General features: G+C 51.3%; 2 protein-coding genes across 4 annotated transcripts; one reads left to right on the top strand and one right to left on the bottom strand.

Annotated features, from left to right (window-relative positions):
* Nucleotides 1–392: 392 nt before the first annotated feature.
* cUnh17orf75 (chromosome Un C17orf75 homolog) lies at nt 393–6,564 on the bottom strand. 2 transcript variants are annotated; one of them, XM_080008864.1, is made up of 10 exons: nt 6,132–6,564; nt 4,919–4,993; nt 4,230–4,355; nt 3,927–4,055; nt 3,774–3,834; nt 3,347–3,466; nt 2,871–2,935; nt 2,291–2,430; nt 2,097–2,200; nt 393–1,590 (listed from the first exon to the last, which is right to left on the bottom strand). In XM_080008864.1, exons 1-10 carry the CDS (start codon nt 6,269–6,271, stop codon nt 1,375–1,377), a joined length of 1,176 nt encoding a protein of 391 aa, XP_079864990.1. In that variant the 5' UTR covers nt 6,272–6,564; the 3' UTR covers nt 393–1,374. The 2 variants fall into 2 exon arrangements, with proteins under 2 accessions (XP_079864990.1, XP_079864991.1); XM_080008865.1 differs by lacking the exon at nt 4,919–4,993.
* Nucleotides 6,565–7,082: 518 nt separating this feature from the next.
* On the top strand, nt 7,083–12,385 carry LOC307236495 (BUB3-interacting and GLEBS motif-containing protein ZNF207-like). 2 transcript variants are annotated; one of them, XM_080008937.1, is made up of 11 exons: nt 7,083–7,508; nt 8,325–8,451; nt 8,543–8,681; nt 8,770–8,958; nt 9,073–9,148; nt 9,229–9,299; nt 9,709–9,869; nt 10,476–10,703; nt 11,260–11,398; nt 11,634–11,819; nt 12,049–12,385. In XM_080008937.1, exons 1-10 carry the CDS (start codon nt 7,468–7,470, stop codon nt 11,795–11,797), a joined length of 1,335 nt encoding a protein of 444 aa, XP_079865063.1. In that variant the 5' UTR covers nt 7,083–7,467; the 3' UTR covers nt 11,798–11,819; nt 12,049–12,385. The 2 variants fall into 2 exon arrangements, with proteins under 2 accessions (XP_079865063.1, XP_079865062.1); XM_080008936.1 differs by having other exon boundaries at nt 11,634–12,385.
* The last annotated feature ends 269 nt before the right edge of the window (nt 12,386–12,654 follow it).

Genomic DNA, 12,654 nt, shown 5'->3' with positions numbered 1-12,654 from the left:
TAAACACACAGACAAAAAACTAAGGTTGGGAGGCTGACGACCGGCCGACGGCTCCGAGCGCTGAGGGAACGATGGAGCAGCTGGAGTTTGCAGCGGTGGGGGGGGGGGGGGGGGGGGAGGCCTGGCGTCGCTTTCCAAAGGGATTTTAGTTTTGAGGGCTGTGCCCAATGCAGAATGTCCTGTTTCGCCAAAAATGTGATTTTAGAAGATTTTAGAGTCTAGAGCAGAAATTGTGCACTTTTTGCGGATTTGGTGCAAGAGTTCCAGGTCTTGATTTGCATTTCAAGTTCCAACTTCAGTGTGTGAACAATAGTGAAAAGGTGTAAACCATCGTACCATGCAACTGACGAGAGATAAATCAATCAGATCAACAAAAGGACAAACACAACAAATGACTCAATCATATTTTATTCATGTTGTATTACCACACGATACAGAGCTGGTTCACAGTTTCAGTGCACGCCCCCCACGAGGATATTACTTCATGACAAAGGAGCTGGTTGAACACATTCCCTTCATCTCCAGGAGAAAACAACACATGCTGCTGCTGCTGCCACCCCGCGCTTTTCTGTTTTTAAATGGGAACACGTTGAAACCATTACACCAGTGTCTCCCAGCCCAGTCCTCAGGTTCCCCCCAAGCTCTACTCTCACACCCGTTTCAGTTCAGGGGCTGCGCGTCCTCATGGCCCCGTTTGAATCGGGTATGAGCGGTATTAAAAAGCACAGATTCATTGACTTTATTTTTCCACCAGGTTAGAATCATCAGGAACAGAATACGATGACGAGATCTGTAAACATCACCTTCTACAACATATCATACACACACAAGGAAGAAGAAGGTGAACTGATCAGTAGAGTTGGTTGTTTAACATCAATCTAGTAGTGAAATGTGAGCCCCAAAGTAAAAGTGATTCGTGCATTTTTGATAAACATGTCGTCTTCAAATAAAATGTCAACAAAGAAAATAAAAAAATAAAAAAAACCTCTTTTCAACGTTTAGAGTTAAACGATGGATTTGAAGCTCGGTCAGTTTAGCAACAAAATAGTTGGGAGGCTTTTGGTTTTTAGTGTTAACACTGATTAAAGCCCAATCATCAAACGTCCAGATCCGGTCGACGTCGAAACACGAGCGTCTTTTGGGAGGAACAGAGGACGGCCTCCAACACAGGAAGTCGTTAACGACAGTCGCACTGGAACGTAAAGGTTAAGGACGGCGGTGCCGGACTGGAGCTTTTTTTGTTTTGATCCCACCCTGGAGGGATTTGAAATCGGCGAAGTGAACAAGACTGAAATCCCGAGAACGGAGCCTGGAGGCGACCGGCATTAAAAGTAAAACATCCACACCGCGACCGGGGGGGGCTCACCGGCCGCGTCAGGCCTGGGCGTGGCGGCGCTCGCTGAGGAACTCCTCCAGCACCGCCACGATGCCGCAGGCCTCGGGCAGCTCGCTGTGCTCGGCGCGGGCGTTCTGCAGCAGCACGTCGCCGTTGCCGCAGCCCTGCAGGAACTGGCAGCAGCGGAACAGGGCGTAGTGGCTCATCTCCGCCTGCCGCACGAAGCGCTTCAGGCTGTTCATATCCTGGATGGCCTGCGGGGGGGGGGGGACACCACCAGTCAGTGGGGGTCAAGTGAGGTGGAGTCGATCTGGCGTTGAAAGGAAGGCTCCAGCTGAAACTATTCTCTCAGTGTCGGATCAATTTAACAGATTGCGACGCCAATCACTCGAAAAATGAGGCCGGGGTGAAACAGAGACGCCGGAGCGGTTCTTCAGTGTTTCACGCTCTCTGCCAAAATATCAATTGTGAAGTTACAACATTATTGAACCGGGAAAGAGATGCAAAACATTATCCACAGCGTTGCCCCTCTTTAAGCCCAACTTTGGGGGGGCTCTTGGCGTGTGATCCTGCCTCCACCTCAGTGTTGACGCGTGTGACCCAGCTCCTTCTCCTGGAGCCGCATCATCTGAGTGATGTCACTGACGTGAGCCACGTTCTAAAAGCTCTCGGCTTCACATTAATCCCATTGTTTGTTTTCAGTCACTTGGGCTCCAACAGAGGAAGCAGGAAGCGAGCAGAGAGAAAGGAAGGTTCCTACCTTCAGCTTGAAGTTCTCCAGGATCTGTCTGAGCAGGAAGGGGTTGCAGCGCTCGGCTCCGTTCAGAAAGGCCTGAGTCCAGTCGTCGCAGAAGCGGTTACTACCTGGGGGGGGGGTCGTTACACTTCATGGGATCCTGGCGTCGAGAGACACACACACATACACACACCCCCCCCCCCCCGAGCGCCGCCTACCGGTGTTGGAGAGTGTGGGGGGGGCGGTGGAGCAGTCGATCAGCAGGTCCTCGGGCGTGTCCTCCGACATGGCTTTGCACAGGGAGGCCGCGGTGGCTTCCTGCTGAGAGAGGCCCTGCAGGCTGGCGGCCTTGATGAACCTGAAAACAAAAACAAGGAGGTGTTCTGCTGAGGGGCGGTGGGGGGGGTCTGCGCCTGGATTCACAACGTTCCGTTTGGGATCCAACAGGAGTTGCTTTTCTAATTGGAACCGGGCTTAAAACTTTAAAGACACATTAAATGATGACATTAACATTAATGTTGGTCACCACCACACTTCCTGTCAAATCTATTTTTATCTTCACGTACTGTGTGTAATTTATTTTTTTATACCTTGTAAACACTACAGAAAGGGTTTTTTTTTTGGGTTTTTTTCAAACTCACATCCAGCAAACGACTCGTTCTTTTTTTTTTTCCCTCCCATTTTATACAACGTGTCACGGGATGTGCAACACGGGACGACGCCGTATGACGGCCGCCAGTGGCGTCTGTTTTGGGGACGGGGCGCAAAGCGGGCCCCGGGGCTCGTCTGCCAACTCACCGAGCCACGTCCGCCTTGGTCCTGGCGTCGGAGCGGACGACCTCCACGTGCGTGTGACTCAGAGCCTGAAGGGAGAACGCTCGGTGACGTCAGTGCAAACACGCAGTCACGGAAAAGTAGGACGACAGGGGTGATTAAAACAGGGGACGACCGTTGGAGTGAGAGCACTTTGGCTTGGATGCCACCGAGAAGTGAAAAAAATAAAACCTTCAAGTTGTGATGATACGTCTGGATGGTTTCACCGTGATAAAGTATCTTTTATAGCGTTTATTTGGGCAACGTGGATGACAGCCCAAGGTGAAAATCCAAATTTCTATTTGTAATTTCTATGTATAAAAAAATTTAAAAAAAGTAAACAACGGTAAAATCCCGGCACCGCCATGTTGTGTCCACAGAGCCCTGTGCGGGGAAGCTGAGCCCTGACTCCACAGGGTGTAGCTCACGGCTGCGGTGACGGGGGCAGAGAAGCGACTCACGGCGTGGAGCAGGAAGCTGATGCCGCCCTGGACGAGCTGCACCACGCGGTAGATGTGCATCACCGACTCCTCGTACCAGCGGCTCAGATACGGACGCACCTCCGTCTCCAGGTTCTGCAGCTGGAAGGAAAACACGCCGCGTCGACGTGGGAGTCAACGGTTCGATCCCCCTCACCCACTGAAGAGCTGGGCGGTACATAGTCCACCACATGAGGAACAAACCAATGAATGGTTGTTTTGGGTTTTTTTTTTTAGACAAGTTTTCACAATTTTGAGGGTGTTCCTGTAATAACCATCACCATTCTGGGATGCACTGTGGGTCGTTTGTGGTGGCTTATGAGGTATGTGTAGACCAGTCAATGCAGTTAGGCCACTACAGTGTCTGACTTGGAAGTATGGCCGCTCTGAGCCCTCGTGTATCCTTTACCTCCGGGGTTTGCAGACTGCTTTGCAGGCCTTGGACATATTTATCCAGCTCGAGCCTGAACGTGTATCGAGTCAAGGAGCAGCGGCTTGCATGTTGCTTATGTTACTGAATAAAATATAGACATGTATAATAATATATAGACGTGAAGGATATAAGTTAAGGCCCTTTTCGGAGCCCCCCATAAAGCAGATGACGTATCCGTTCCCGTCCATGTCGGGCAGCTCTGGAGACCTCTCCTGCTCCAGGAGGCAACAGTAGCAGCCGACCGCCTGTTCGGGAACGCTGTGAGGAGAAAATCGTTTCACTTTGAAACACCTGGAATAATAAGGCGGCACCATTTAATTAAACCAGCTTTGTTTGACGAATGCTTATGATCAGCACGTGTTACGACGTCCGCACGTTCACCAAGTCATTCCAAAGGCGTGAACGTCGGGAAGACTGAAGCCACACGTTCACCTGAGCTCCACGGTGGCGATGTTGCCCATGCCCCCCAGCAGGGCACCTTTGCTCAGCCGCCTGGAGATGTAGCAGCGCAGCTCGGGTTCCGCCTCCGACGGCAGGCTGCTGTCCACCAGGGTCAGGCTGTAGGCGGGAAACGAGGCGTTACCATGGATACCGACAGCCGGCGCCGGGCAACGACGAGGCTTTGCAGCCGCTCGAGTTAATGGCGCTGAGGTGGGAGATGCCGACGACCAGAAGCCAAATCCTTCAAACGGCCGCGATGGAATGACACTGAATTTGTCTTTGCATAACAGAGCCACACAGCCTGCAGTCAAAACCATCGACCGCCTCGGTTCTTTTCAATTCTCCTCGGAATTAGGACTTTTGCACGCGTGTGTTTATTTGCGGTATTCAAAGTTGACCCTAAAGTTCAGAATGCCTTTTCATTCGGTTTTCAGTCGGCGCGGTTGCCTACACTCCAATAGAACCGGTGCGGAATAGGAGAGCGCTACAGGCGATGTGACCCAGTCGTGTGGAAACGGCAAAGCACAGCGATGGCGAAACACAGGTGAGTGAAACAGGTTGATTCCATGTGTGTGGGATCCCGGCCCCGTGGACGCACCGACGGACAACAACCAGAGCCACACAGGAACAACCACTGACAGCGAGACGGGGGAGTCGGGGGCGGCCGGATCCTGGGTTACCTATAGTCCTCCTGACTGGCGGTGGAGTCCGCTCTTCTCTTGTTCCACGCAACATTTTCCACGGGAGTCTCAGATCTAAGGCAAGTGACAGTTCACTCATCACTGGGAAAACAGGGTTTGTTTGTTTGTTTTTTCCCCCCAAGTTGGGGTTTGGTTTGTGGAGGCCAACGATCAGCAGTTCAGGAACAAGAGCATAACAAGTGAGTGCATTGATCAAGTGCTTCCCAAACGACAGACCAGGAAACTGATAAATAGACAGACAGACGGATGATAGATGGGCCGATAGACAGGTAGGTGGGTAGAAAGGTACTGTAAGCAGTAGATAGATAAGTACATAATTAGGAAGTGGGTAGACAAGTGGGAACATAGCGATACAGACAGACAGATAGACAGATAGAGATACAGACAGACAGATAGACAGACAAATACACAGATAGATAGACAGATAGACAGAGATACAGACAGCCAGATAGATAGACAGACAAATACAGAGATGAATAGAGAGACAGAGAGAGACAGATAGACAGATAGATAGATAAAGACAGAGAAATACACAGATAGATAGAGATAGACAGACAGACAGACAGACAGACAGACAGACAGATAGATAGATAGATAGATAGATAGATAGATAGAGACAGACAGACAGATAGATAGATAGATAGACAGACAAATACAGAGATGAATAGAGAGACAGAGAGAGACAGATAGACAGATAGATAGATAAAGACAGAGAAATACACAGATAGATAGAGATAGACAGACAGACAGATAGACAGATAGATAGATAGATAGATAGATAGATAGATAGATAGATAGACAGACAGGTAGAGATACAGACAGACAGATAGATAGATAGATAGATAGATAGATAGATAGATAGATAGATAGATAGATAGATAGATAGATAGATAGATAGACAGACAGGTAGAGATACAGACAGACAGATAGATAGATAGATAGATAGATAGATAGATAGATAGATAGATAGATAGATAGACAGACAGGTAGAGATACAGACAGACAGATAGATAGATAGATAGATAGATAGATAGATAGATAGATAGATAGATAGATAGATAGATAGATAGATAGATAGATAGACAGACAGGTAGAGATACAGACAGACAGATAGATAGATAGATAGATAGATAGATAGATAGATAGACAGATAGACAGACAGACATACAGACAGACAGATCGCGGCGGTCACCTGGTTCCTTGGTACAGGTAAATGGCGTAGTAGCAGTCGAGGCTCTTCTGGCTGAACGCCGCCGTGTCCTCGGCGTCACACTCGTCTCTTTCCTCCACGTCCAGTGAGTCCTGGAAGGACGAGGTCTGGGACGTGAACATGGCTGCGCGGAGCTCCACGACGACACCGAGCCGCGGCGAGACGACCGTCGCTGCCGGGAGGCGGAGGCGGAGGCGGAGGCTTCGGACGGAGCGACGCGACGCTCTGCGCACGCGTCGCGCTCTGCTGTGCCCGCACAATGAAGGTCCGACGAGGGCGGAGGCGGCGGCGGGACCCGCTGCGAACCAGGGAGCGTCAACACGCCGGCCCGGCCCGGAGCTGCGTTGTGCTTTTCATTTGCTGGAAGAGTAAAATCGCTCTGGCTGTGCGACGGCCGCTGTCAATCATAACAACATTTCACAAAGCTCCAGATGAACAGCGGAATGAATGATGCGCCGAGCCCCGAGCCCCGAGCCCCGAGCCCCGAGCCCCGAGCCCCGCCCGGTTCGACTCTTCTTCGATTCGCTTCAGAACGAGTGACGCCGTGAAAAAAAACGGGACTCGTGTGACTCTCCGCCCGAATCAAAATGGTTGATGGTTGATCGTGAACGAGAGGAATCTGTTTAATTATCGCACCACACACCACACAGCCACGCGTCGCCAGACCATGACGACGCGCATGTTTTTTGGGTGGGGGTGTGGAGGACGGTGCGGACTCCACCCAGGGAGGCTCCTGTTTGGGGCCTTGTTGCTGTGAGAAGGTGCCGCAAAAAACAGCTTCCGCCTCCGTTCTGCCGAAACCCGGGATCGAACCAGGGACCTTTAGATCTTCAGTCTAACGCTCTCCCAACTGAGCTATTTCGGCCCGTGCGGCTCCACGTCGGTGGGGAAATATAAAAGGAGTTAATAAAGAAAAAAACTTCAACATCAAAAACACGTAAATCAGTCACATCCGGCGTGAATTATGTGGCGGGAAATGTCTTGTTTTTCCCGCAGGAACTTAAACGACTCGTTTTGAGTTTCCGGTTCACGTTCCGCGGATCCGGCTCCGGGTTCCGTTCATCTGAACCCGGGCTCGGTGAACGCCTGGATGCAGCTGCAGGGGTCGCGGACGAAGGGAACGGAACGACTCTTCGGCTGCGGCGCCCCCGGACGCCGGGCTCACCGGGCTCACCGGGCTCACCGGGCTCACCGGGCTCGCCGGGCTCGCCGGGCGACGCTCGCTGCGAGCGGCCCCGTTCGCGAGGGTCGCGTCACCGCGCGGACCCGTCCGTCGCCATCTTGACGGCGGCGGGGCTGTCACTGTCGCCACAGAAACATGGGGAGGAAGAAGAAAAAGCAGATGAAACCCTGGTGCTGGTATCCCTCCCGGAGCCGGGCGTCGGCACCTTTTTCTTACCGGCACGCAAGACGGGATGCGTCCCGGGGGGTGGCGCGGGGTGAGGGCTAGCTTGGGTTTAGCTAAAGACACGTTCAAAGCTCCGGCTCTGAGCGTAGCTCCTGTGTTGACGCACCGACGGTTGTTTGTGCTTCATGTCGAGTCTCTGACGCAGGTTCGTCCCTTTAAGTTGATCCCGAATGTTGTCGAAAGGCGCCACAGCCCGATGCCACGACGTCGGGCGCTCGTGGCAGCGGCCCCCGGCGTGCGGTGCGGGGACCTTTAGGGGGGTCCCCGGCGAAAACGATGAGCGGTTAGACTTCTACTGTCCTCCCACTGTTCTCCCACTGTCCTCCCACTGTCCTCTCACTGTCCTCCCACTGTCCTCCCACTGTCCTCCCACTGTCCTCTCACTGTTCTCCCACTGTCCTCCCACTGTTCTCCCACTGTCCTCCCACTCTTCTCCCACTGTCCTCTCACTGTTCTCCCACTGTCCTCCCACTGTCCTCTCACTGTTCTCCCACTGTCCTCCCACTGTTCTCCCACTGTCCTCCCACTGTCCTCCCACTGTCCTCTCACTGTCCTCTCACTGTCCTCCCACTGTCCTCCCACTGTTCTCCCACTGTCCTCCCACTGTCCTCTCACTGTCCTCCCACTGTCCTCTCACTGTCCTCCCACTGTTCTCCCACTGTCCTCCCACTGTCGCTGGACAACGTAGGAGCACGAGTGTGTCGACGCCAGTTTCGCGGTTGTCTCGCGTGCTGAGAGTTAAAAACATTCCTCAACAGCGAATCCAGGTATTGTAACAGAGATTTTGACGATGAGAAGATTCTCATTCAACACCAGAAGGCCAAACACTTCAAGTGTCACATCTGCCATAAAAAGCTGTACACCGGACCCGGGCTCGCCATCCACTGCATGCAGGTGAGCGACCACCTGAGGGCTTTTCATTTGAGCTTTATTTAGTGTTTGCTGCTTCCTCACGCACGCCCGCCTTCACCCCCCCCCTCGCCAGGTTCACAAAGAGACAATTGACGGCGTTCCAAACGCGATACCCGGCAGAACGGACATTGAGTTGGAAATCTACGGCATGGAGGGTATTCCAGAGAAAGACATGGAGGAAAGGAGGAGAGTGTTGGAGCAAAAAACCCAAGGTAGGGCCGGGAAAAGAGTTTCTGAACCGCAGCGTGAGGTGTTGGCAGAAAGAGACGCTTCATGCCCCCGTCCGTCCGTGTTCTCCAGAGTCCCAGAAGAAGAAGCAGAACCAGGACGACTCGGACGAGTACGATGACGACGACGAACCGGGTCCTTCCTTCCAGCAGCCCCCCGCCGCCGCCGCCCAGCCCCCGGTGGGTTACATCCCTCCCATGACCCAAGCCGGCATGCCGCCCGGGGCCGGAGCGCCAGGAGCACCACCAGGAAGCTACGCAGGTGAGCGGCGGTGAAGGGATGCTCTGCGCCTTTAGAACCAAGTTTGTTCGGGACCTTGAGTCACGTACGGCCGGGCGTTTCACGGCCGGATAATCGGTAACTATTTTGTCCCAGGGATGCCCCCGATGATGCCGGGGGTGCCGCCCATGATGCCAGGGTTGCCCCCTGTGATGCCAGGGATGCCACCCGGGTGAGGGACAGTTTCTTCTAATCTCACACTGTTGCACTTCTCTGGTGTTTCCCAAATGAATCATTTTCTGCGTCTCTTAGCATGATGCCCATGGGAGCCATGATGCCCCCAGGTCCTGGGATGCCCCCCATGATGCCAGGCATGCCCCCAGGTACCCGCTGTCACTGATCATCTATCCCAGCTTGACCCCATTACTCATATCACAGCGTCAGTCTATGATCATGACATTTCATGGATGATTAATTGTTCTACAAATAATTTGCTATTACCAGTTTAATTGTGGGTCGGCTGGTTGGCTCATTTAATGCCACTTTTACATTTTAATCCTGTTACGGTGGATTAATACAGATGCACAAAATGTGTTCCCTCACTCTTTTTGGCTTTGTAAACAAATAACACAGGCCTCAAAGGATGTACGAGAGTATATCGAAAACAAGCCCTCACCTTGCACCGCACCTCACACGTTGTCCGAATTTGTATCCTGACATTGGAACCCGAGTCCAGGATGGTAGTTCATTTCCTTGAGCCCAACTGATAGCACCTGGTTCCCTGTGTGTCAGGAATGCCACTTCCAGTGGGCCACCGTCAACTAGTGGCCCACCTGGTTCAAGGCCCCCCCACTGCAGGACCGAGCATGGCCGCTCGGCCCGTCGTTCCTTCAGCCACGGCCCCCTCAGCGCAGCCCCCCGTCACCAAGCCTCTGTTTCCCAGCGCTGGACAGGTAATAGTTCAATCCTTATGAAACAAAGAACCACCGCCACACGATTTGCTGTAAACCTCCTGCGGTTCCCTCACTTGTCCCTAGGGGGCCACAGGCCTCAGTTTGGGAACACCTGCTCGGTTTTGTGACTGAACACAAAGTATTCACAAATTTTCACTGGAATGGTGACATTCAAATACCTGTACAATGTATGTGCCAGTACTTGAGTAATGTTTGGGGATTTTTCCCTTTTTTTGTTTTTTTTATTTACTACAAATCTGCATTTTAAACACCTGAGATCAACTCTCAAGCTGTATCACCTCTTCATCCAAATATATATTTTTTTGTAATCTGATTTATTCATACCAGATAAATAGAAAATACACTTTATTATATAGCAGCACTAATTATTATTTCTGTGTTTTCGATTTAGGACAAGATTAGAGTGTAACACTGGTTGTACGTGATGTATTAACTTACAAGAAAAAGTAACATGGTACTTTACTTTCAAAAGTTCAGCTGCTTTGAGTGTGATTAAGGGGCTCTGAGTTTTTGTTTTCCCTGTATGGAAAGCCTTATCACTCCTTCCTCATCCCCTCGTGAGTTGTTCTGCTTCTCGCCCCTCAGAGCCAGCAGCCTCTGTCGGGGTCGCCCCACCCGACCCCCTCCGGCTCCTCGGAGCCCTCCAAGCCCACGTTCCCGGCCTACACGCAGGCCGCCGCCTCGGTGGCCACCCCTGGCGCCGGCAGTGGCACGGTGGCCAAGCCCTCATCCACTGTGACCAGTAAGCCTGCCACCCTCACCACGTCCAGTGCAACCAGTAAGTTGATCCACCCTGATGAGGATATCTCACTGGTGAGTACCCCGCAGGGCCCCGCCCCTTTCTAGTTTCTACAGTAAGTGGCTAAACGGTTACGAATCGTTGTTAAAGTGGAAATCCGTCAGACCTTCTGTTGGTAGATTACACTAGTTCACTAATTCCATTTGAATCCACGACCTTTTCTTTTTTTCTTCAAAACATCCGGGTTTTCTCGTCGTTGCTCGGGGACACCACTTTCTTTTCTCGCAAAAAGCTTTTTTTCTCCTGATCCGGAGTTTTCATTTATTTATTTTATTCTTGGTCGCTTGAGGTGGTGCGGCTATTTTGTGCTTCTTGCAATCTTCATCCATATCGAGCACAAAATGGTAACGCCACATAGAAGAGCACCTCCATCACACCAACATAGCAAATACATCGCTTCTTAAAAAGTGCCAGTTAAATAAGCCAAATAATGTATTTTTGGTCGGATCACCACTTGAATTCAGGTTGTGACAAATGATGTGCAGTATGTTATGAATGCTGAATCGGTGGAAGGTTTTGTCTTTTTTGGTGATCTCTTTTCTCTCCTTGTTTTTGCCTTGTGTCTTGTAGGAAGAGTTGCGGGCCCAGCTGCCCCGCTACCAGCGTAACATCCCCCGCCAAGGCCAGGCCACCATCTCCTCCCCACCCGTGGGTCCCGTGGGTGGAGTGATGGTCGGCCAGCAGCCTGGAATCAGACATCCGATGCCTGGTAGGAAGCTTAATTTAACCTGGCTCAGCGCCGGGGAGCCTCCTTCCTGGTTGGGGCCAGGTTAATAATTCCATATATAATGACATAGACTACTCTGAAGAACTATCAAGTAAACTATTTAAGAAAATATAGGAACTTTGTTGTTTTACCAGGTTTTTATTACTGTATCTGATAAAATAACAAAATGTGATTTTGCCAAGATGAACTCCCTGTTGCCATTGATGTGTTTCCACAGGGCAGTATGGGGGTCCGCCCCAGGGGATGCCGGGCTACATGTCGGGGGGGATGCCTCCGTACGCCCAGGCTCCCCCCATGGTTCCCCCCGGGTACCAGGGAGCCCCCCCGAGGCCGCCCATGGGCATGCGGCCCCCCGTTATGTCCCCCGGAGGGCGCTACTGAGGCCCGCCGCGCTCTCCTCTAGGTTTGGACCCTCCACCCTTTTCTAATGTCGTCCTCTGCTCGTAAACAAAGCAGTAGTGGTCACATAGTCCGTCCATCCGCTAGGAGGAAGAGACACTGAGCACACAGCAAAACAAAGAACAGACAAAGCGCAGATGCATGGGACGCTGTTTTTACACTGAATTAACCCAAACCATGACCTGCTGCTGCCTTCCCTGTCATGTGGTTTCTCCCTCTCATGTTCCATTCAGGTGTGTACAAGTGTAGTAGATTTGGTTCGTAGTGTTGTGAAGGTGCGGCAGTTTCATGAGCAGTTTCCACCTTTTTATCAAGGCAAGTTCCTCAAAATACATTATTTTTAGGAGAAACATTGAGGCCTTCGCAGCACACGTAGGTGCTGTTGGACTTTGTGTCCCCAACTTTGTTTGGTGAGGGCTTCAAGTCACTGTTTATGCTTCATGCTGGCTTTTTTTCTTCCCTAATGAAACTTTTGGGGTTTTTTGCATCCCACGCATGGGTAAATTAATATAAATACGTTCTGTAATCATTAAATTGGTTATGTCATGTTGTAAATTGAATGGTAATAAAACGTGCCCAAACTTTAAGACTCTTCTTTGCGGGGAAACAAGCAGGAAGAGATGCGTTAAAGCAGGTTTGTATTTGAGCAGAGGTGGGGAAACTCCAGGTTCACAAAGTATAAGTCCTGTTTCTGTGTTTTGGCACCAGCCGCGTCCTGAACCTGGTTTCGCTCATAAGATCCATGTCGGGGTTGATGCTGATCGGCAAACTCACACGGTGGAGTCTCATGGAATTATACTTTCTGAATCCAGATTTTCCACTTCTTTAGTGACGTGTGT

The sequence above is a fragment of the Zeus faber genome (genome assembly GCF_960531495.2).
Source record: "Zeus faber genome assembly, chromosome: 11".
NCBI classification, from domain to species: Eukaryota; Metazoa; Chordata; class Actinopteri; order Zeiformes; family Zeidae; genus Zeus; species Zeus faber.
The sequence above is the reverse complement of the archived record's forward strand: the minus strand, read 5'-3'. Positions and strand labels throughout refer to the sequence as shown.